The following is a 22127-nucleotide window of genomic DNA, read 5'->3' as shown; positions in this document are numbered from 1 at the left end:
AACAGTGGAGAATTAATGACGAGAACTATTAATCCTTCTTAGACTACATTTGTAGTATTGAGTTCAGTTCTGGTGCCCTCATTATAAGAGAGCCCCAAACTAGGGCCGTCCATTTCGTACAGAGATGAGAAGGAGCTTGTTTGACCAGACGGTAGTGAATCTCTGCTATTCATTGCCACAAGCGGCAGCGGAAACAAGTTATTCAACATAGTATTTAAAGCGGAACTTGATAGGCTCTTGATTAGTCGGGGCGTCAAAAATTATGTGGAGAAGGTAGCAGAATGCTGTGGGCGTGGATCTCGCTACCCGGAGTGCTGTTCGAGTCTGATGCATTAGTTACATTTCAGCGACTCTGTAGTAGGCGCATTAATGAAAAGAAAGGAAACAGGGGATGTGTTGGGTTGATCTTGGAGCATATTAAGAGTTCCGCAGAGTTTTGTGGCCTGGTACTGTTCCATAGTCTGCACGTTGGAGTTCAACAACGGATCCGAGAGGCTGTTACGCCAGTATCAGGCCAGCATTTTTCACGGGCTCGCTCCCATCTCACGTCCACGGCATAATTATCAATAAGGGGTCAATTGGCTCTGACTCCAGACTTAAAATTTTCTTTTCCATTGACATGCTCATATCAACACTGATAACTCTAATGAAGTGAAAACAGAGAAAATGTTGAATTTGGTGTGACATATTTAACAAGATGCTTGAGAAAACGGGTGACGGGGATGTTTTCGGACAAATGAAGAGGCGTTTAGACATTTAGATCTATCTATCTATCTATCTATCTATCTATCTATCTCTCTAAATATCTATCTATCTATCGATTTTTTTCTGTCTATCTATCTGTGTAAGCATCTATCTATATGCCGTACAATCTATTTATTTACGCACTTACATTGGTGATAAACTGAAAACCTCTTTCTTTGGAATAGTCGTGGTGATGTTTTCTTTGGAACGTTTGCAGAGTCGTAACTAGTAAACAAATGCATATTTGCAATGTTTGTGAAAATGGTGCACGGTAAAACGCCGGAAGAATATTGATGTTAGCTCTCTGTTATGTCCTTCCTGGTATGTTTGTTATTTTACTTTTAATTACTGGACCTCACTGCTTACTTGTAGGTTCACATCTATTGTTGATCACTTATTACCGGATTGTTCAGCAATTATCTTCAGCATCAGGTCGTCCATTTTCAGATCATTTGTAAATTAACTTTTGTCGCTATGAGTTAGAAGTCGAAGGAGCTCTAATGAATCTATATTTCGTGAGGACGCCGAGACGTAATGCCTTTTTATTCAGTTCCCTGGGTACTGTAACGCGTTGGTGAACGATAAAACTACGGCGGGGCTAGAACCTACCTATCTTCTTATCTTAGGAAAACGGGGAAAGCCGTGAGCGAGGACAGACTACATTGACTTAATTGATGCACTCAACAAAACAACTGAACAAAAACAAAGTCAATGATACAATAAAAAAGCAAAAGCTAATGTTTTGAATTCGGAACAGTACTGGGAAGTATCATCAGAAACATTTGTGATCGGTTCAAGGCGACTGTTCTGGGATACAGCGGATAGCAAGAAAGGGAAAGCATGAAAATTGCATCCTGGTTACAGACGGCTATAAATAGCGTGTAGGAGATATTTCCCATGTAGTAAATCCATGCCTATCATAGATTCCATACGAAATAGCTACTAATTTTCAATATCTTCCAACGGACGACATTGATTTGTTTGACGGGTTTCTATACACAGAGGCAACGGCAGCGGCCTCAATTCGTGTGACCCCGTGCTCTGGCTAACTTTTCAGTTACAATACACTGAAAAACATGAGAGATTTTATGATGATGATGATAATGATTATTATTATTATTATTATTATTATTATTATTCACTGGATCAATTAGCAACTAATTTTGTCCCTTAAAATATCACAAACTTTGTTATTTTATAATTGTTTAAAACATTTTAAATTAAGGTCATGGAGATATTATTTTGGCAAGAAAATTCAGTTGTTTATTCTTTAACTAATAATTAATAATTTTATAACATGAACAATTAGATTCACGTACCTGTCAGTTCTTACTGAAAATTCGCCAGCTCCCAATTTTATTTGATAAAGAAAGGGAATTTATTTTCAGGTACAATTAATTATATCTGTTCCTGAAGGTGGAAACCCACGTTTCCCTGAGCCATTTATATTTAATCCAGGTTGTAGTTGATGATATTTAGCATAATAAATGTTTACGATATTTGTTGGTCCAGCAAGAGATCATCACAGTCACGCCGATATTGACAGTAATTGCATTTAACGCAGACACACCTCCTGGAATTTTTGCAGAGTTGGGTGAACGATACTTTCTCGCAGATAAATTTAGCGTCCGGCCCAAATTCCTCGGAAACCCATTTAAGGAATGGATTTTTCGTAATCTCATTTTGCTCAGTTAGTAATCACCATTATTTTGCAGGATCCAGTGTTTTGGATGTCACCCCAAATTGACCTTGACTAGGTTGAACGATATTAGCTCTCAAAGCTCGTTGAGAATTTATTGATATCTATGTCTCACCTTTTAAAGAATTTGCCCTCGTACCATCCCCCCGCGTCACAACTGGGAAAAGATTCTTCCAACTGTCACCTACCACACCACGAGCATCTCGTCCTCAGTAACTCCTTCTGTCTCCAACAGGATCTTACGTTGATTCACATCCCTTATCCCACCTCCACCGCCTTCTCCGCTATCTGCAGGTATTTCTTTGTACATCAATTCCTTGCTCAGCATCCCTTCCTACTGATCTCCATCCTGGCACTTATCCCTGAAACCGTTACAAGTGCCAGACCAGCATCAACACCTCCTCCCTCACCAGCCACCATTCACGGAAATCTGCCCTTCCAGGTCAGACGTTTATATCGGGTTCTGCCGGTATGGAGCCCTCACAGTGGTGAGACCCAATGTAGATGGGCTGCGGCATTGTGCAACACCATCGTTTGCAGTCACCCTCTACAATCCCTGGAATCCTTGCATTAGCGAATGGACGTGTAAACAATTCTCAGTATTCCTATCCAAATGGATTTGCGGCCGGTCTATAAGCATGGAATCCACTGATTCCCAGGCTGGTTGGTAAATTAACTTTCAAACTGTCTTGCAACAGGAGGCACAGATTCATGGTGGAGACTTGTTCTGTGACTCGCCTCTTTAAGCATCCTACTTTCTGTCCACACAGAAGGAGCAATTGGAGACAGATAATAAACGATGCCTTGGTAACAACATATATATCGCAGAAGTCAAGACAGCCAGTGTTGGTGTGGATGTATTAATCAATTAATCAGATGTATGGACTAAAGACGCTGTTGACTATTAAAAAAAAAGAGTAGAAAGTGAGTGAACATCTGTCGCAAAAAAAGAGCAGCTCTTCACGAGTGAGGGATGAAATTAATTCACAAGAAAAGTTGAGTAAGTCGATGAGACTGGCGCAGTCAGCCTCACAAATGGTATTCAAAGTGTAAGAACGGAAAGCCTGTATCAGCGCTGAGATATTCTCAAATGCGTCGAGTGCCACTCATCAGTCTGAGGTCCACAATGGTTGCAGGATGGCCGACAGCCGCTCGTCGATACCAGCACCACAATGGATACAGAGAGGTGAGTCATCCCAGAGTGATCAGAGGCCCGCACAGCAATGCCTGTTCCACAATGGATACAGAGTGATGAGAATTTTTGTCCATAAGGCGAGAGCTGCTCATCGTTACGAGTTCCTCAATAGGCACAGAGTGATGTACTGCAAGAGCAGAAGGAAATGTGGTTGAAGTGAGGGAGTTAGATATGGCCCTTGTGGCTACGGGGATCAGGGGATATGGAGGGAAGGCTGGTGCAGGGTTCTGAGTTGGATGATCAGCCATGATCATAATAAATGGCGGTGCCGGCTCGAAGGGCCGAATGGCCTACTCCTGCACCTATTTTCTAAGTTTCTATGTTTCTATGAAATGTGAATTTTAACACATCCACAGTTCTGCACAGACCGAGATTGGTGACGAAGTGTAAAATCAGAAGACACTGAATGGAGAAATGGGACAGAGATGGTCATGGAGTCAGAGATTATTACTACAGAGAAGTAGGCTCTCCCGCCCAGCTGGGACATCCCTCTGTGACCCTTCGCCTCGTCCCATTTATCTGCACACTCGGCCCGTCTCACATGCCCTTACCTAGACAACCTTTACTGAAATGATACAGGTAGCTAACAAATTTCACGTCACATGTCGTTGATAATAAACCAGATTTTGATTCTGATTCTGAATCCGCATCTATCACTTACAGTGACAGTTCTTTCCACACTTGTTTGACCCTCTTAGCGAATATGCTTTACCACATACCGCTCTTGCATATTTCACGATTCAACCAAAACCTATCAAGTAATTGTAGTTTCACTCAGAGGATGGGGAGAATCTGAAGGCACTTATCCTGTCTGCAGCTCGCACAATTTTGTATGATTCTGTGAGATCTACGTTCATTTTCATGCTGTCAAGGAAATAAATTCTAATGCAACAGGTCCTTTTAACTCTTGTCCTCAGCCCCTGAACCCTTCCTTTCAAATTATCGCTGCACACTTTGAAATATTGACAATTCAAAACTGTAGGTAGGTGGTCACAGCTGCCCACGATATTCCATCTACGGCCTCACCATCGTGTTGTACAACTTCAGCCCAACTCCTGTACTCAGAGAACTGTTTCTGAAGGCCAATGTAATTAGGGCTCAATACGAGCCGATCTGCCAATGACGCCGCCTTCCTGGAATTAACGATCTGCATTCCCAGGTCTCTTTTTAAATTCTGCTCTCTAAAGTCCGTCTATTCAATATATGCTCATTTTGTTGTATCTTTCCTCATACGCAGAACACCTCACACTTCTGTATATTAAATTCCATCTGCCATTTTTCAACCAATTTTCCAGCCAGTGAAAATCAAGCTACAAGCATGGATAGAGTTCCTGGCTATACACAACGCTCGCAGCCTAGGATACGTCCACAATTCTTCTGATTCAGTTTTCTACATCGACATCTAAATTATTAAAATACATGACAATAACAAAGGACCTAATACCAATCCTGCAAGAAAAACTTGTTAAGAGTCAAAGAATCAGCCATCCACTCTCTGTTAATTCAGAAACGAATGTTCATCAATCCCGGCCACAAGCCGCAGCTAAAATCGTGTGGGCGCGTAACTTTTTATCATGAAATATCTCTGCAATATTGCTTTCGATCTCTTTTGTATGCGGAGAAGAAAATACGTACAGCGTGTTTTATTGTGAAAGATGTCATCAGCGGTTACTGTGATTTGCGTCATTCAAATGACTCGAAATGACCAGAACGAACGAAAGAAAAAAAATGATCCTAACTTCCCCTTCAATAAAGTGTACTCCATTTCATCTGCCGAGCTGATGTCTCGCCCTCGGTGTTAGAAGTGAATTCGCTCGGCCGAATGTGACAAAATAAATCAATTTGAAGATGGTTATCTATGTTGATTGTTCAGGATGATTGACTATGTTAGAAACAACACTGACCAGAAGATGTGCTATTCCAGCAAATGAAGCCAGGTATCTTGGAAATTATATTGCCAATTTTCATATTATCATTTGTTTGAAAGCTAATAACTTGTAACATACCTTGGGGAGACGACGTCATGTCATAGTGACAGAGTGAGAAAACAGTTTAATGCAAGTATTTGTGTAGCTTGTTGTCACTAATGTGACAGATGTCCTAACCACGCTAATTGCCTCAGCGGAATGACTCTGAACTGTATATAACTCTGTAAAACCTGCCACCAGTCCATATGAGCAGTTGGAACATCCCGTGCAACTGAACGCTGCCTCTGCCGGAGTATGGGATATCCAGCGATTTACTACATCGTGAGCATTTTCTATCCTGCAATTGTAGCGATCGGTATCCCTGGTAAGATACTGGAGCTGGTCACTCTATGTACGGTGCCGTCGTCATCTTGCTTTCGTTCGGTTGCACTGTTCGGACTTTTACTGAGCACAGATGCTACCTTCGTCTGAAATATGTTTCCAGAATTGAGGATTCAAGCATCTGATAGTTTCTTTATTCAGCTTCCATATCTTTTCTATGTGATACCTTTTATTTCTTTTGTCAATTGCGTTGTTGCCGATATTGCCATAGTTCCATAGTTTCACCTTGTTTGGCTTTCTGAACCGACAGCGGTCGCTTTTCCAGATCCAAATCTATTTCAATTGGCCGGCAAGTCGAATATCCATATACCACTAAATTATAATTTATGCGTTAAATCTCATGATTTCACCACAAATAATTCCTTCAGCTATTTCAACTCAAACAGTGGAAATGGTGTTGTTTATGGAGCGATCGACCTTCAGCGGGACGAGACATGGAAATCAGATGCCCGGCTCTGATCTGTCGGAAAGTCGCCAAACCACTGCTAATTCTGTCCAGTATTGTCCACCCGGAGAGCACGGACAGAGTCCGCACAAATTTAATTTATGCTTTTAACTTCTAAAAAAAAAATAATCATATCCTGCATAGCATTGGAAAAATAGTGGGCATTCCGACATTTTCAGCTACGATAATTCTGTGTTGATTTATTTTTTCTCTCCAAATTTCTTATAGATAATTTAACGACCATTGTGATCCTATCATGGGGAAAATGCGGACTCTCCAAATGAGTCACTTGTTATCTGGTTGGAATGGCAACAGCGGATCTGATGGCGGTTATAGTTTTCGCTTTAGCGGAACAGACCAACAATATCTACATTTATTCTAGATCCCTGCTCATCACTCCTGTATGCGCTCTGACACTTGTAGTATTTGTTGTGACGAGGGACTGTTCTGTTTGGCAAGACACTGGAGCTGGTCACCGTATGTATGGTGCCGTCGTCCTGTTTGCTTTTTTTTTCTGCTGCGCTGTTTGGACTTCTACTGAGCACAGATGAAAGGTATTTCCAGAATGGAGGGTTCGAGAAACTGATAGTTTTGTTATTCACTTTCCATATGATTTCGATGTTATGCTTTTTTTTTTCTGTTGTTAATGGTCGCTTTGCGAGATCGGAAACTTTTTCAACTGACCGGCCAGTCGAATATCGACACTCTGGTCTGTTCTTCCATAAGCCAATAAATCATACCTTATTCATTAAATCTCATGATTTCACTACAAATAATCCCTTCAGCTATTTCACCTCAAATAATGGAAATGCTGTTGTTTATGGAGCGATCGACCGTTCACCGGTACGTGAATAGTGGAAATCATATGCCCGGCTTTAAATGGTCGGAAAGTCGTCAACACTCTACCGCTTCTGTTCACTTCTCAAAAAAAAAACACAACTATACCGTGCATAGCATCGAAAGAATGGTGGACATTCAGACATTTGCAGCTAACCATAATTCTGTGCTTTTTTTTTCTCCATATTTCTTGTAGTTAATTTAACGGCGATTGTGATCTTATCTCGGGGGAAATGCGGACTCTCCAAATGCATCACCCGTTACCTGGTTGGAATGGCAACAGCGGATATGATGGTGGTTATAGTATTCTGTTTAGTGAAAGAGACCAACAATATCTACATTTATTCTAGATTCTTGTTTATCACTCCTGTATGCGCTCTGACACTTGTATTTCTGGTGGTGACGAGAGACTGTTCTGTTTGGTTTACGGTCAGTTTTACCTTCGATCGTTTCATTGCAATATGTTGTCGAAAGCTGCGGGAACGATACTGCACTGACAGAACAGCAATGACGGTTATGGTGATCATGGTTATAGTGAGCTGCGGGAAATGTCTCCCATTTTACTTTGCCGTTGAACCCGATGTCATCATTGACAACACCCCGTGGCGTTGCGCCTTCACACATGAATTCGCTACTTCACCCCTGTGGAAAGGATTCGAATTAATGGATAGCATTGTAACACCGTTGCTACCAGTCGGCTTAACGTTAGTGTTGAATGGGTTAACAATAAGACATATCATTGCGGCAAATAGAGTCCGCAGGGGGCTTCGGAACAGCAGTGATAATCAGAAAGACACTGAGGCGGAAAACCGCAGAAAATCGATGATGTTGTTGTTTGCAATTTCAGCTAATTTCATATTATTTTGGATGCCCTATATAGTTCATACCCTGAAATGGAAAGCGGAAAACATTCTTTATGAGGACAGGTACTTGAGTTCCCCGGTATATATACTACAGCAATTTGGGCTCATGTTGCAGATTCTGAGTATGTGCACTAATACGTGTATCTATACACTGACACAGAGGAAATTCAGACAAGAGCTGAAGAATGGACTGAGGTATGTGTTTACATTAAATGGCCATCTGTGTAGATAACGTCCACCTCCAAATGCAATTCAGCGGAGTCAACGAATAAACAGTTTTAAGCAAGAGTAGATTTGTCATAAATTCAAACAATCATTTACGTGGTCTTCCTGAAATTGCATTCTTCATGGAAACTGGGTAAACATTCAATGGGCTGGCGTGATTGTTACATTGGTTGAAGTACACTCCAAACTATCACAGAAAATTGACAAACACAAGGACGGAATTGGCTTCCAGACATAACCGGGTTCAGAAGTTCCAAAATGGAGAGAGTTGGATTACGAGAGTAAAGGGAGTTCCACTGAAACACGCGGAGTGATTGATAGTAACACAACAGCAGCGAGGGAAGAAATCGTGGAGAGATTGTCTATGGATAGACTGTGAGTAGATTTCAGAAGCAGAAACGGACCAGTCACTCGTTTGGGAGTATTCTATAGAGAAAGCACACCCAAACCCCCGACCCCACCCCACCCTATCACCAAAAAAAACAAAAATGCGGAGAAAAGAAGAACTGATCGTGAGATAGATTTTGGACATCTGCCATATTAACACGGCTGTTATCACAGGCAGCTTAATCTCCTTAATATTCATTGGCACTTCCTCAGGTTAAAATATAACAACATTTATCAGTTGCGTCTCGGAAAGTGTCCTGGCACAATAAGCGGGCAGGGGAACTGGAGAACAGTGCATCCAGGATCTAGTACCAGAAAATGAAGCGGATCCGATGGCATATTTCACAAGATCACAAGAGAAAGGAGTGGAAGTAGGCCGTTAGGCCCATCGAGTCTGCTCTGCAGCTCCCCCATGAGCTAAACTATTCACCCATCTAGTTCCAATTTCCGGCTTTTTCCCCATATCCCTTGATACCCTGACTAATTAGATACCTGTCAATCTCCTCCTTAAACACCCTCAATGATCGGGCCTCCACAGCTATATGTGGCAACGAATTCCACAAATCCACGACCCTCTGGCTAAAAAAAAATCTCCTCATCTCTGTTTTAAATCGGTACCCTCTAATTCTAAGTCTATAGCCACTTGTCCTGGACTCACACACCAATGGAAACAACCTTTCCACATCTACCCTGTCCAACCTTTTGAACATTCGAAATGTTTCCTTGAGATCCCCTCTCATTCTTCTATACTCGAATGAATACAGTCCAAGAGCTGACAAACGCTCCTCATATGTTAGCCCCTGCATTCCAGGAATCATCCTCCTAAAGCTTCTCTGAACTCTCTCCAACATCAATACATCCTTTCTAAGATAGGGGGCCCAAAACTGCACACAGCATTCAAAATGAGGTCTCACTAATGCCCCATAGAGCCTAATCAACACCTCCTTACTCTTATACACTATTCCTCTTGAAACGAATGCCAACATAGCATTCGCTTTCCTTACCGCCGATCCAACTTGGTGGTTAACCTTTAGGGCATCCTGCACGAGGACGCCCAAGTCCCTTTGCACTTCCGAGTTTTGCATTTTCTCCCCATCTAAATAATAATCTGCCCGATTATTTCTTCTTCCAAAATGTACAACCGTACAATTTTCAACGTTGTATCTCATCTGCCATTTATTTACCCACTCTCCTAAACTGACTAAGTCTCTCTGCAACCTTTCCGTTCCTTCAACATTTCCTGTTCCTCCACCTATCTTGGTGTCATCCGCAAATTTAGCCACAAAACCATTTAATCCATAATCCAAATCATTGATATACATCGTAAAAAGAAGCGGCCCCAACACCACTAGTAACCGGCAAACAATCAGAATAAGATCCCTTTATTCCCACCCTTTGCTTTCTGCTTATCAGCCAATGCTCCACCCATTTCAATATCTTTCCTATAATTCCATGTCCTCTCATCTTATTAAGCAGCCTCATATGCGGCAACTTATCGAAGGCCTTTTGAAAATCCAAATACGCAACATCCACAGCCTCTCCCTTGTCAAACTTATTCGAGATTACCTCAAAAAATTCCAATAGCTTGGTGAGGCAGGATCTTCCCTTCATGAAACCATGCTGGCTTCGGCCTACCTTGTCATGCACCTCGAGGTATTTCATAACCTCGTCCTGGAGGATTGACTCCAATATCTTTCCAACTACGGATGTCAGACTAATAGGCCTCTAATTTTCTTTTTGCTGCCTCCTTCCTTTCTTAAATAGCGGAACTACATTTGCGACCTTCCAGTCCTCCAGAACCATGCCAGAGTCTATTGATTCCTGGAAGATAATTTCCAATGCTTCCACAATCTCCAAAGCCACCTCCTTCAGAACCCTTGGGTGCACCTCATTCGGACCGGGAGACTTATCTATTCTTCGTCCACTTAGCTTCCCAAGTACTTTGTCTCGAGTAATCTTAACTGTACCTAATATTATTCCCTGATACCTCTGGCTATCAGGTATATTGCTGACGTCTTCCACTGTGAAGACTGATGCAAAATACTCATGCAGTTTCTCCGTCATATCTACTCTTGTCACTCCTTTACTCTTCATATATTTAAGAAACTCTTCGTATCCTTAATCGCCCACTTCCTTTCATAATTCATCTTTTCTTTCCTAATGGCGTTCTTAGTTTCCTCCTTTAAGTTTTTAAAAGTCTTCCAGTCCTCGTTTTTCGCACTAATTTTTGATTCCTTCTACGCTGTTTCCTTTGCTTTTATTCTTGCCTTAGCCTCTCTCGTTAGCCACATTTGTGCCATTTTTCAATTCACGATTTCATTTTTTCTTGGAATATATTTTTCCTGCATTTTCCATATTTCTTGTAGGAATTTCATCCAATTCTGCTCTGCCGTCCCTCCATTTAGCTTACTTTTACAATCGACTTGGGCCAGTTCCTCTCTCATACCACTGTAATTTCCCCTGTTCCACTGAAATATCCATACACCTGATACCAGCTTCTCCTTTTCAAATTTGAAACTGAGCTCAGTCATATTATGATCACTACTTCCAAGCGGTTCCTTTACCTCCAGCTCCCTAATCGCCTCAGGTTCTTTACACAGCACCCAATCCAAAACAGCCGGTCCCCTGGTCGGCTTCTGGACAAGCTGCTGCGAAAAGCCATCCTGCAGGCATTCTACATACTCCCGCTCCTGAAATCCGTTACCTTCCTGACTTTCCCAATCCACTTTCATATTAAAATCCCCCATAATTATCTTAACATGTTCCTTCTGCACGCGTTTTCTATTTCCAGCTGCAACTTGTAGTCCACATCCCAGCTGCTGTTTGGAGGCCTGTATATAACTGCTATTAGTGTCTTTTTACCCTTGCCATTTCTTAATTCTACCCATAAGGATTCTACCTCTTCTGATCCTATGTCCCTTCTTTCTATTGATTTGATATCGTTACTTACCATCAGGGCCACGCCACCCCCTTTGCCTACCTTCCTATCTTTCCTATACACTGTGTATCCTTGGGTATTCAGCTCCCAATCACATCCATCATTTAGGCATGACTCGGTGATGGCCATAATGTCATATATTTTGACCTGCAGCTGTGCAGCAAGGTCATCCACTTTATTTCTAATGCTGCCTGCATTTAAGTACCGTACATTTAGATCAGTATCTGTTGCCGATTTTGCCATATTTCTATTTTGCAGCAAATTATCCTGTATATTCACCGGCCTGTCCTTCTTGCCATCTTTGCTGCACAGTATTTTTGATTTATTTCTATTTTCCTCTTCCTCGACCCTAACTCCTTGGTTTCCTTCCCCTTGCCAACTTAGTTTAAACCCTCCCTAATATCTATATTAAACAATCCCGCCAGGACATTAGTACCTTTTAGATCTCGTCGCAAGTCAACTATTCGACATTTACCATAACATTACACGGGGATGGGAGCAGACATTATGGAATGTATTAATTGGTGTTATTAGTTAGCAATTTGGAAATTGGTGTGCGCCTTGAAATGCACAACAAGTGATTGTGAAATTGAACACTTGATTGCAGGGCCGGAATAGAATTGTCTCATCGAGGCGAGGAACAGAGGTTAGTGTAAAGTAACCCTCGTTGCCAAGAAATATGAAACAGCTCGACAAGAAAAAGAAAGAAAAATACTTAAGGCTCAAGAAGTAAAGATGAGACAAGGCTATGGAAATTCACAATGTAGTCAGGAGAGAAATAAACAATGGAATTGGAAGAGTTAGAACGGGACATGAGAAAGACTTGGAGAGTTGCATTAAGATACGCGAAGAACAGGAGGATGACGAGAGAGAGGGTGGGACGGATCAGTGATGAAAGAGGAAGCATGGGTCTGGAGTGCAAGGAGGCAGTGAAGGTTGCTAATTATATCTTGCTTCGTACTCAACAGTGTGAGAGACTTTGATGAATGTGGATACAGCGTAAAGACGCATATGTGCTGGGACATGCCGACGTTACGAATTATGCGCTGGAAACTTGTAAAACATTAAAATAGATCTTTTCCCGGTGCGAGAACGGATACATTCAACGTACTTAGTGAAAGCGGGCGTGGATATTACTACGGTTTTGAACATGATATTTGCGTCTTCACTGGCCGCAGGAGTAGTACGAAGGGATCGGAGGATGGTAAATGTTTTCACTTTCTTCAAGTAATGTACTGGGGATAGTCCTGAGAGCTACAGGCCAGTGAATCTTCCGGCAGCAGAGGGCAAACTATTGGAGAGGATGCTGAGAGATTGAACTCATGCTTATCTGGAGAAACGTACTCTGGTTCGGGATAGTCGGCAGATCGTCCCTATGAGCCTGAATGAATTATTTGCAAAAAGTCAAAAATAATATACAGATAATGTCGGAGCAGTCGATATTAATTTTGTGAAGAGTTTGATCGCGTTATACATGGTGGCACTAGCTAATTAACAGAAGGCAGATTAGGTAGTAGATGGAGGGATTTCTGCCTGAGGACAGAGGCCAGTGATGTTCCGCAAGGAAGTTATAAACTTTAGTACAGTTTACAAGTATGTCTCCGCTCTGATGAGTCACTCTCTTCCACTGCTAATGCTCCTGTTGCCTTTGCTCTTATTCAACACCTGGTGCCTTCTACATTAGTCAACATCAGAGTTGTTTTTTTTTAACAATAACTCCTATTTAATCAGAGAAGTACCGATCACTGTCTGACTGCTACACAGTCCACGTGACACCACATTTATTCAAAAAAACAAAATTCTGAGAAATGACAGACAGAGTGTAACGTGGCCAAGTGTGGTGCTGTATTTTGGAAGGTCAAATATCAGAGGAAATTACAGAGTGCAAGGCGAATCTTGTAACAGTGTTGATGTACAGAGATGTCTTGGGTCCCAGTCCAGAGCTCCGTGGGGTTGACCACACTAGTTAATAAGGTGGTAAAGCAGGTGCGGGACATTCTTGCCTTTACTAATGAAGGGTTTCAGTTCAAGAATGTAAAAGTAGTGCTGCAGCTTTGAAAGCATCGGTCAGGTTGCATCTGGAATATTGCATTTAGTTTCGGTCGCCGCGTTATAGGAAAGTTGCCGAGGATTTGAAAAGGGTATGGAACAGGTTGAAAAGAAAGAGAACTAAACGGAGGAGTTGCACAAACTTGGGTGGTTCTTCCCAGAGTACCAGAAGTGAAGGGGAAACTGAAAACTTTATATAGAGTGGTAAATAGAGTAGACAGTCGGTATCTTTCTCAGAGCATCAACATACCAAATACCAGAGGGCGTGCAGTTAAAGTGAGAGGGGAAAACATTCAAAGGACATGGGCAGGAAATAATTCAAAGTAAACAAAACAGAGTTGTTGGTGTCTGGGATGTATTTCTGGGGTTGTGTCGGAGGTAGATAAAACTGTAGGATTTATGAGGCTCTGGAACAGGCAAATAAACACACAGAGAATGGAGGGATACGGGCAACATGTAGGCAGATGGATTAGTTTAATTAAGCATCACTGGCTTAATTACGTCAGCCCAACATCACAGACCAAAGGGCGTCGTCCTGTCCTGCACAGTTATAGGTTCTAACTAGAGAAAGAGTCACTGATTAAAGAAATTCAGTTTTTCCGTCCTGAATATCTGTTCGTTCATTCTGAAGCTATGACCCATGGTAACGCAATCCTTATTCTGGGGAAATATCACTGCAATTTGTCTGAATAATCCGGATGAATCTATCATTTCTGCTTACAATTCCAGAGAATGCAGTCACAGCTTACTCAGTCTCTCGTTACACGCCACCCTGCATCAATGGAAGCAGTCCAGCTAATGTAACGAATTTTCCCTGCACTCTCTCTGCTGCAACTATAACTTTCCTGAGGAAGTGTGACGAGACGTGAAAATAAAATTCAAGATGCATTCTCGCCAGAGCCGTATAAGATATCTCGCAGTAAGACATCCTGCATTACAGGATAAAATACGGTTTGACTTCCTTATTACTTGCTGTACCTGAATGCTAACTCTCAAGGATTTATGTAAACCGACCCTCAAGTCCCTCCGAACCGTCAACTCTGTCCCCATGTAAAATGACTTTTTTTTTGTTTGTTCCTCTCGAAGTGAATGGTCTCATGTTTCCCCACAGTCTGTCCATGTGCCACATCTTCACTTCTTCACTTTTGTCTGCATCGCCAAACCCTCTCTGTATCCATCTGACTGTTGATCCTGCCACCCAGCTCTAGAACAGCAGAAGACATGGATACACTTTTTCCCACATTGCAATCACCGATGGAGACTATGTAGGCCTGGGGTCTCAGCTCCAATCCTTGAGACACCTTACTCGCCTCTGTTTCCCAAAGATAAACTGCCCATTTATTCACTCTCTCTGTCTTTGAATTGCTGACTAATTCTAAGTCTATACAAGCAGACCAAAACGCTATGCGCTGGTCCGTAACTTTCTTAAATTCCACCAACAGAACATTCATCTGTTCGTAATTTTCCAACTGTTGCGATATCCCGAAACCGCACTGCCTCTGCCAACCCTATTGTTTCTGTCCTCCCAGCCCAGTGGGTGTGAATGTGGGATCTAGGTCAGTCTTCCTACCTGTAGGACACCGTGGTACAGAATAGAATGGAAATATTGGGCATCTGAGGGTCAGTGTAAGAGTGGTTTTGGAAATGCGTATCCTGGTCTTGGGCTCAGTCTGGGACTGAATGTCTCTGCTGTTTGAGACTGTGGAACTGTCTGTCTGTTTCTTTGACTCACTCATTGATACGTATCTAACGTTATTACTGACGCTTGTCATTCACTTCCAGCCATCCTGCATCTACGCACCTCCCAATTTAGAGTAGCATTTTATTACTTCACTCTTCTGTCCATTAACTCGCAGATTGAAACATTTATTCTCAATTTTGGTAAAACGTCTGGCAGTTATGCGATGTTCATAAAATTCGTCAGACAACGCTGGAGAAACTCCGCAGCGTATTTCCAGCATCTGCTAAATTTCTCATATTTTCTACATCAGCAACGTGGTCATCTGACCGTTTCCATCCCGACCTTGTTTTGTCTATTCTATCTCTGCTTGCATCTGTGTGTGTGTGCGTGTGCATGTACGACCAGAAGTGAGTTGACGAACTGAAGGACAGGTCCGAATGGGAAACCGCAGGTACAGTACATAAGAACATCAGAACATAAGAATTAGGAGCAGGAATAAGCCATCCGGCCCATCGAGCCTGCCGCGCAATTCAATAAGATCATGGCTTATTGTCCGTAAACTCAGCTCCATCTACCTGCCTTTTCTCCATAACCCTTAATTCCCTCACTGTGTAAAAACCTATCCAATTGTTTCTTAAATATATTTAGTGAAGAAGCATCAACTGCTTCCCTGTGCAGAGAATTCCACAGATTCACCACTCTCTGGGAAAAACGGTTTCTCCTTATCTCTGTACTAAATCATCTCTCCTGAATCTTGAGGGAATGTCTCCTATTTCTAGTCTCATCTACCAATGGAAACAACTGTCCTACTTCTATCTTGTCTATCCCTTTCAAAATTGTGTATGTTCCTCTCAGTCTTCTGAATTTCAGAGAGTATAGTCCCATATGACTCAATCTGGCTTCATATGTTAACACCTTAATTCCTGGAATCAACCTGGTGAACCTCCTCTGCACTGTCTTCAAAGGCAGTATATCTTTCCTGAAGTTTGGAGAACCTGAACCGCACATTGTACTCCAGGCGCGGCCTCACCAGTACCCTGTATAGCTGCAGCATGACCTCCCTGCTCTTGAATGCAATCCCTCTAGCAACGAAGGCCAAGATTTCGTTTGCCTTCTTAATATGCTGCTGTAACTGAAAGCCAACGTTTTACGATTCATGCACAAGCACTCCCAAGTCCCGCTGCACAACAGCATGCTGCAATCTTTCACCATTTAAATAATAATCTGCTCTTCTATTATTGCTTCCAAAGTGGATGATCCCGCATTTACCAACGTTTTATTCAATCTGCCAGACCTTGGTCCAGTCACCTAACCTATCTATACCCCTCTATAGACTCTCCAGATACTCTGAACAATTTGCTTTTCCACTCAGTTCAGTGTCATCAGCAAATTTTGCTTCGTTACACTATGTCCCCTCTTCCAAATCATCACTGTAAATGGCGAACAGCTGCGGGCACAGCATCGACCACTGTAGCACCCCACTCACCACAGACTGCCAACCGGAGAAAGACCCTTTTACACAAACGCTTTGCCTTCTGCTGGTTAACCAATCCACTATCCGTGCCAATGCACGTCCTCCGACTCCATGCATCTGTATCTTATTCATAAGTCCCTTATCAAACGCCTTCTGGAAATACAAGTATACGACATCCACCTGTTCCCTCTATCCACTGCACTCATTATTTCCTCAAAGAACGTTCCCGTATGTTTATCAAACAGTACTTGCCCTTTCTAAATCCATGCTGCGTCTGTCTAATGGAACCACACTGTTCTAAATGTTTTGTTATTTTTTCCTTAATGACAGCTTCAAGCATTTTACCAACTGCAGATGTTAAGCTAACATCTAGAGCTGCCGTATTTTTACTACTTCCTTTTTTTTCAAAATGTAGCATGCTATTGCTGTCTTCCAATCCGCCAGGACCTGCCCAGGGTCTAGAGTGTTTTGATAAATGCTTACCAACGCGTCAACTATAACCGCCGCCAATTCCATCAGCACCCTGGGATGCATCTCATCAGGACCAGGGGACTTATCTACCTTCAGGCCCTACAGTTTACTCGTTACTATCTCGTTAGTGACAGTGATTTTATCGAGGTCCTCCCACACCCATTTTGTGCATGACATCCTTCTTTGGCATATTAGACGTGTCCTCCACCGTGAATACCGACACGATATAGTCGTTCAATGCCTCAGACATTTCCTTATCGCTCAATATCAATTTCTCTTCTCGTCTTCGAAGGGACCTACGTTGACCTTGGCCATCCACTTCCGCTTTATGTATTTATAAAAACTTTTGCGATCTGCTTTTATATTTTGTGCTAATTTACTTTCATACTCTATCTTCCCTTCCCTTATTTCTTGTTTAGTTGCTCTTTGTTGCTTTTTAAAGTTAGCCCCACCCCCAGTCTCCCACTACTCTTTGCGGCTTTGCACACGCGAGCTTTTGATTTGATACTATCTTTTATTTCCTTAGGGTATCCAAGGCTGGCTCTCCTTTACTGTCCTTAGTTTTGATTGGAATATATATTTTGTTGAGCACTGTGAAAAATCTCTTTGAAAGTATTCCACTGTTCCGCAACGGTCCTACCAAATAGCCTGTGCTCCGAATCACATTAGCCTACTCCTCCCTCATCCTGTTGTGGTCTCCCTTGTTCAAGCACAATACACTAGTTTCAGATCTAACTATTTCATCATCTATCTGAATAAGAAGTTCAATCATATTACGGCAACTCTTCCCAAGAGGATCCCTGAGTACAAGATCGATAATCTTATCTGTCTCATCTCACAGGACTAGATCTAAGATAGAATTTTCTTTTTGAATTAGATACAGTCCTCCTCGAGACTTCCTTCACCAACTTGATTCACCCAATCTAAGTGGATGTTAAAATCCGCCCATGACAACTGCCGTTCCGTTCTTGGTTAATCGCCTCTGCCACTGCAATATATTTATTAGGTGGCCTGTAGACAATCCGCACCTGTGATTTTTTCCCCCTTCACTATTCTTAATCACTACCCATATGGACTCAACATTCTGCTGTGTAGATCTTATATCGTCTCTCACAATTGCCCTGATCTCATCCTTAATCAAGAACGCCAACCCACCTCCTTTGCCTTCCTGCCTATCTTTCCGTATTACCTGATACCCTTGGATATTCAATTCCCAGTCATCTCCACCTTGCAACCCTGTTTCTGTAATGGCCACTAAATTATATGCCTTGGTACTGATCTATACCACAAGTTCACTAACCATTTTTTTGCCTGATGCACGGACATTTAGATAAAGTGCCGTTACACCCATTGTCCTTTCAGAATCTAGTGACATATGCGATTTTTGCTTTTTACTTTTATGCACTCTACTATAACTTATTGCTTCACTAACTCTAGCTTTGGGCCCGGCATCACTTCCCTCTGTAGTTTGGGGCCGGACGATGATGGTGAACTCTGTTTGCAGCTCAACAATTAGACAACAAAAACATTCAATCTGTAAACGTGGCCACTCAGCGACAAAGCTCAGTTTTGTCCTTAGAGCTGCGGCGTTAATTCCACCAGATGATTCAGTGCTCAGGTAATTTTGATATATTTGTCCGCAATCAGAACAATATTTACATCAGAGACAATCATGTTAATTATAGTTTCTGTTAAAGTAATTGCAACCAGGAAAGTTAGTCAGGGGTTTAACTGAATCTCTAGAGACTGATCCTCTGTATAAATCATGGACATTTTGCATTAATACGCTCAGAGTTTTTGCCGCAGCTGTGAATTCAGGAGCAACCAAAGTCAGATTCTCACTGAAATGGAGTATCCAGTCATCTTGCGGATAGGGAAAGTTTACTATCCATTTATTTCAGCCTTTGGAATTCCCGGTAAGTCGCAGAGTCAGCTGCCGTTGATGCCAACTTAAGTTTAATTCCAATGCTGTGATTGTTTCTGTAGCTGGTTTCCACTGCCACATATCCAGTTCCAGTATTCCACATTTCAGGAATTGGATGGAAACACCCGGACTGTGGATTCTTGGATTCGGGTACAAAAAACACACACCGCTGCAGAAATGTAGCGAATCGGCCAGCAGCTGTGGAAGTCAACATGTTAAGCAGCGTTCTTTCAGCTGTTTGTGTTCAAGAATGTGATGCTCGTGTCTCTGTGCTATTGGTCTGGTAGCAGGGGCACAGCAATTGCAAATATTGTGATTAAACACTCAGGGAGATTATACCGACTGATTGTTTGTATTTGTATGTGAGCGGTTGTGTGACGTGTAATAATCAAACCATCAACTACTGGTAACTATTCAGCTAATGTGAGGAATTCCATGTGGTAGCATGCAGATTGAGGACTTTAAAAAAAAATGCGTGTACTCTGACTGAATGTGAAGCAGTTGATGAGCAGCAAAATGAAGTCGTTACTAAGCAAATTAACAGAACTGACGTGCTGTTTTACAGTTACAAATACTCTGAAATGCACTCTATTCTATTCACATCTGACACCGTTACAGACAACAGACTACGGCACCGAGTTTGCTGCTGGACGTTCAATTCCTCTCCCCGATTTCCCGGTGTTGGATTCAGTGGGAGGCGTCATGTCTGACTATCACGTTGTGTTAAACTGTGTTGCATCTGTTGGAATTAGTCAATGTTCTGTTGTAAAGTCAGAGAGGAATAGGAAACAAACACGGACAATTCAGCATGCATTGAGCCCCAGACTGCGTGTATGGAAAGAGAATCCAGTTAACACACGTGTCAGGAGCCTCTCTGAGAACAGATTTGAGAAAAGACACTTTTACTGCTTTTCCACACAGATTCAGTTTTGTCTCGATGAGTGTTTCCAGCATTTCCTGATTTTGTTTTGTCCTTCGGCTGTTCTGACGCTGACAGGGATCACCATGCAAGTTAAAGATTGTCTAATGGGAGAATCCTGCTATCAGCTTCCGGATTTACTAATTTGCTTCACACAAGGCGTGGAGGCGCCGCTAGAAAATGTTCCATCCAGAACTCACTCTGATGGGGTATTTACCCAGTGTCAGCTTTCCGCACTCACCTGACATTACGGTCATCAGTAAGGAATCCGTGTTTAGATCACATTAATTTTATTTTACTGTATAATTCTCTGTCTCGTCCAGATCTGCACCATTTCGTCGCCCTTCCACACTCACATGTAACAATGAAGTGGAATACTACGAAATCACTTCAAATTACTGCATTGGTTTCTGTTTAGTATTTTCCGAACTGGAGGTTCTCTGTCTCTCTTCCAGCGAACCTGTTGGCGATTGCGATCCTCTCCCGTGGAAAGTGTGGTCTCTCCAAATGTGTTACTCTCTACCTGGTGGGAATGGCAGTGGCGGATCTCCTGGTTGTTATCTCGCAACCGCTGCTGACGTGGACTGCTTGGATTTATTTTCCCCGATCATTCCTGTTCATCACTCCTGTGTGCAGACTCGGTGGATGGTTAATTTTTGCGAGCACTGCGACCTCAGTCTGGCTGACTGTCGCTTTCACCGTCGATCGATTTGTGGCTATTTGCTGTGAGAAGCTGAAAACAAAATATTGCACCGAGAGAACGGCCGCTGTGGTTATCGGGACAGTGAGTGTGCTGGCCTGTTTGGAGAGTGTCCCCTGGGGCTTTGTATACCAGCCTTTGGTAATAGTTGATGGTGTTCCCTGGTATTGTGCTCATACGCCGAGCTACAAAAACTCTCCCTCATGGGCGGCATTTGAGATATTGCACCGCATTTTCATTCCTTGTGTCCCATTCTTTCTGATCTTGCTGTTCAATATTCTGACTGTCAGACGGATTCTAGCGGCCAGTCGAGCCCGCCGGGGGCTCCGGGGACAAAAGAGCGGAGAGAATGACAAGGACCGGGAGATGGAGAACCGACGCAAATCTATCGTTTTGCTCTTCAGCATAACCTGTAGTTTCATATTGTTGTGGGTAACACTGGTGGTATTTTATATCTACAGACGGATTTCAAATAGTTTTGTTTTTTACTCTGTCACGGATCCGCGTTTCATCACAGAAGAGATATCAGGAATGCTGCAGATTCTCAGTTCCTGCACTAACACGTGTATTTATGCCCTGACTCAGAGCAAATTCCGAGAGGTACTCATGAATGCGGTGAAATACCCACTGAACCAGATTGCGAAACTCATTAAACGTTAGAAATATATGCTGTAAAGTTTCATATTTCAGCTGCCTCCATCCTCACATTCTGTACTCACACTTGTGGGTAAATGTAAACAATGTGATGAACAGAGTTACAACACAAACACGGGAAAATCAGCAGATGCTTGAAATGCAGAACAACACACACAAAATCAGCGTCCTGACGAGTAGTGTCGGCCAGAAACGTTGACTGTTTACTCTTTTCCATAATTGCTGCCTGGTCTGCTGAGATCGTTCAGCATGTCGTGTGCATCACAGCAGAGTTACAAAAGAGCTGTTTGCAGCTTTACACGACGGCGGTACCGGCCACAGCGTGCCGGATAACTCCCCTTTGCACATCACTTCCCGCCCCGATTAACTTAAAGTTTGAGGCGAATCTGTTACTCTGGTTTCTCTGTTCTGACAATACTTCCTGATGTTGCAGCATGTTTTCCTTTTTATCAACAGCTCTTGCTTCCGATATAACCCATCTCTTCGTTAAACCATTATTTTCCGCTTTCTGTACCTGCAGCCTCTCTCTGCCACCATGAACTATCTCCCGGTAGGAGTTTTTGCAGTTTTAGAACTTACGACAAGTAAACAAGACAGGGAAAAAGAGCGAGGG

General features: G+C 42.5%; 1 protein-coding gene across 1 annotated transcript; it reads left to right on the top strand.

Moving 5' to 3' along the window:
- Positions 1-3580: 3580 nt before the first annotated feature.
- LOC134341529 (probable G-protein coupled receptor 139) lies at positions 3581-21520 on the top strand. Its single transcript, XM_063039400.1, has 2 exons — positions 3581-3629; positions 20616-21520. Exons 1-2 carry the CDS (start codon positions 3581-3583, stop codon positions 21518-21520), a joined length of 954 nt encoding a protein of 317 aa, XP_062895470.1.
- Positions 21521-22127: the final 607 nt, after the last annotated feature.

This window comes from Mobula hypostoma, unplaced genomic scaffold (assembly GCF_963921235.1).
Source record: "Mobula hypostoma unplaced genomic scaffold, sMobHyp1.1 scaffold_36, whole genome shotgun sequence".
NCBI classification, from domain to species: domain Eukaryota; kingdom Metazoa; phylum Chordata; class Chondrichthyes; order Myliobatiformes; family Myliobatidae; genus Mobula; species Mobula hypostoma.
This window is presented reverse-complemented; position numbering and strand designations above follow the sequence as displayed.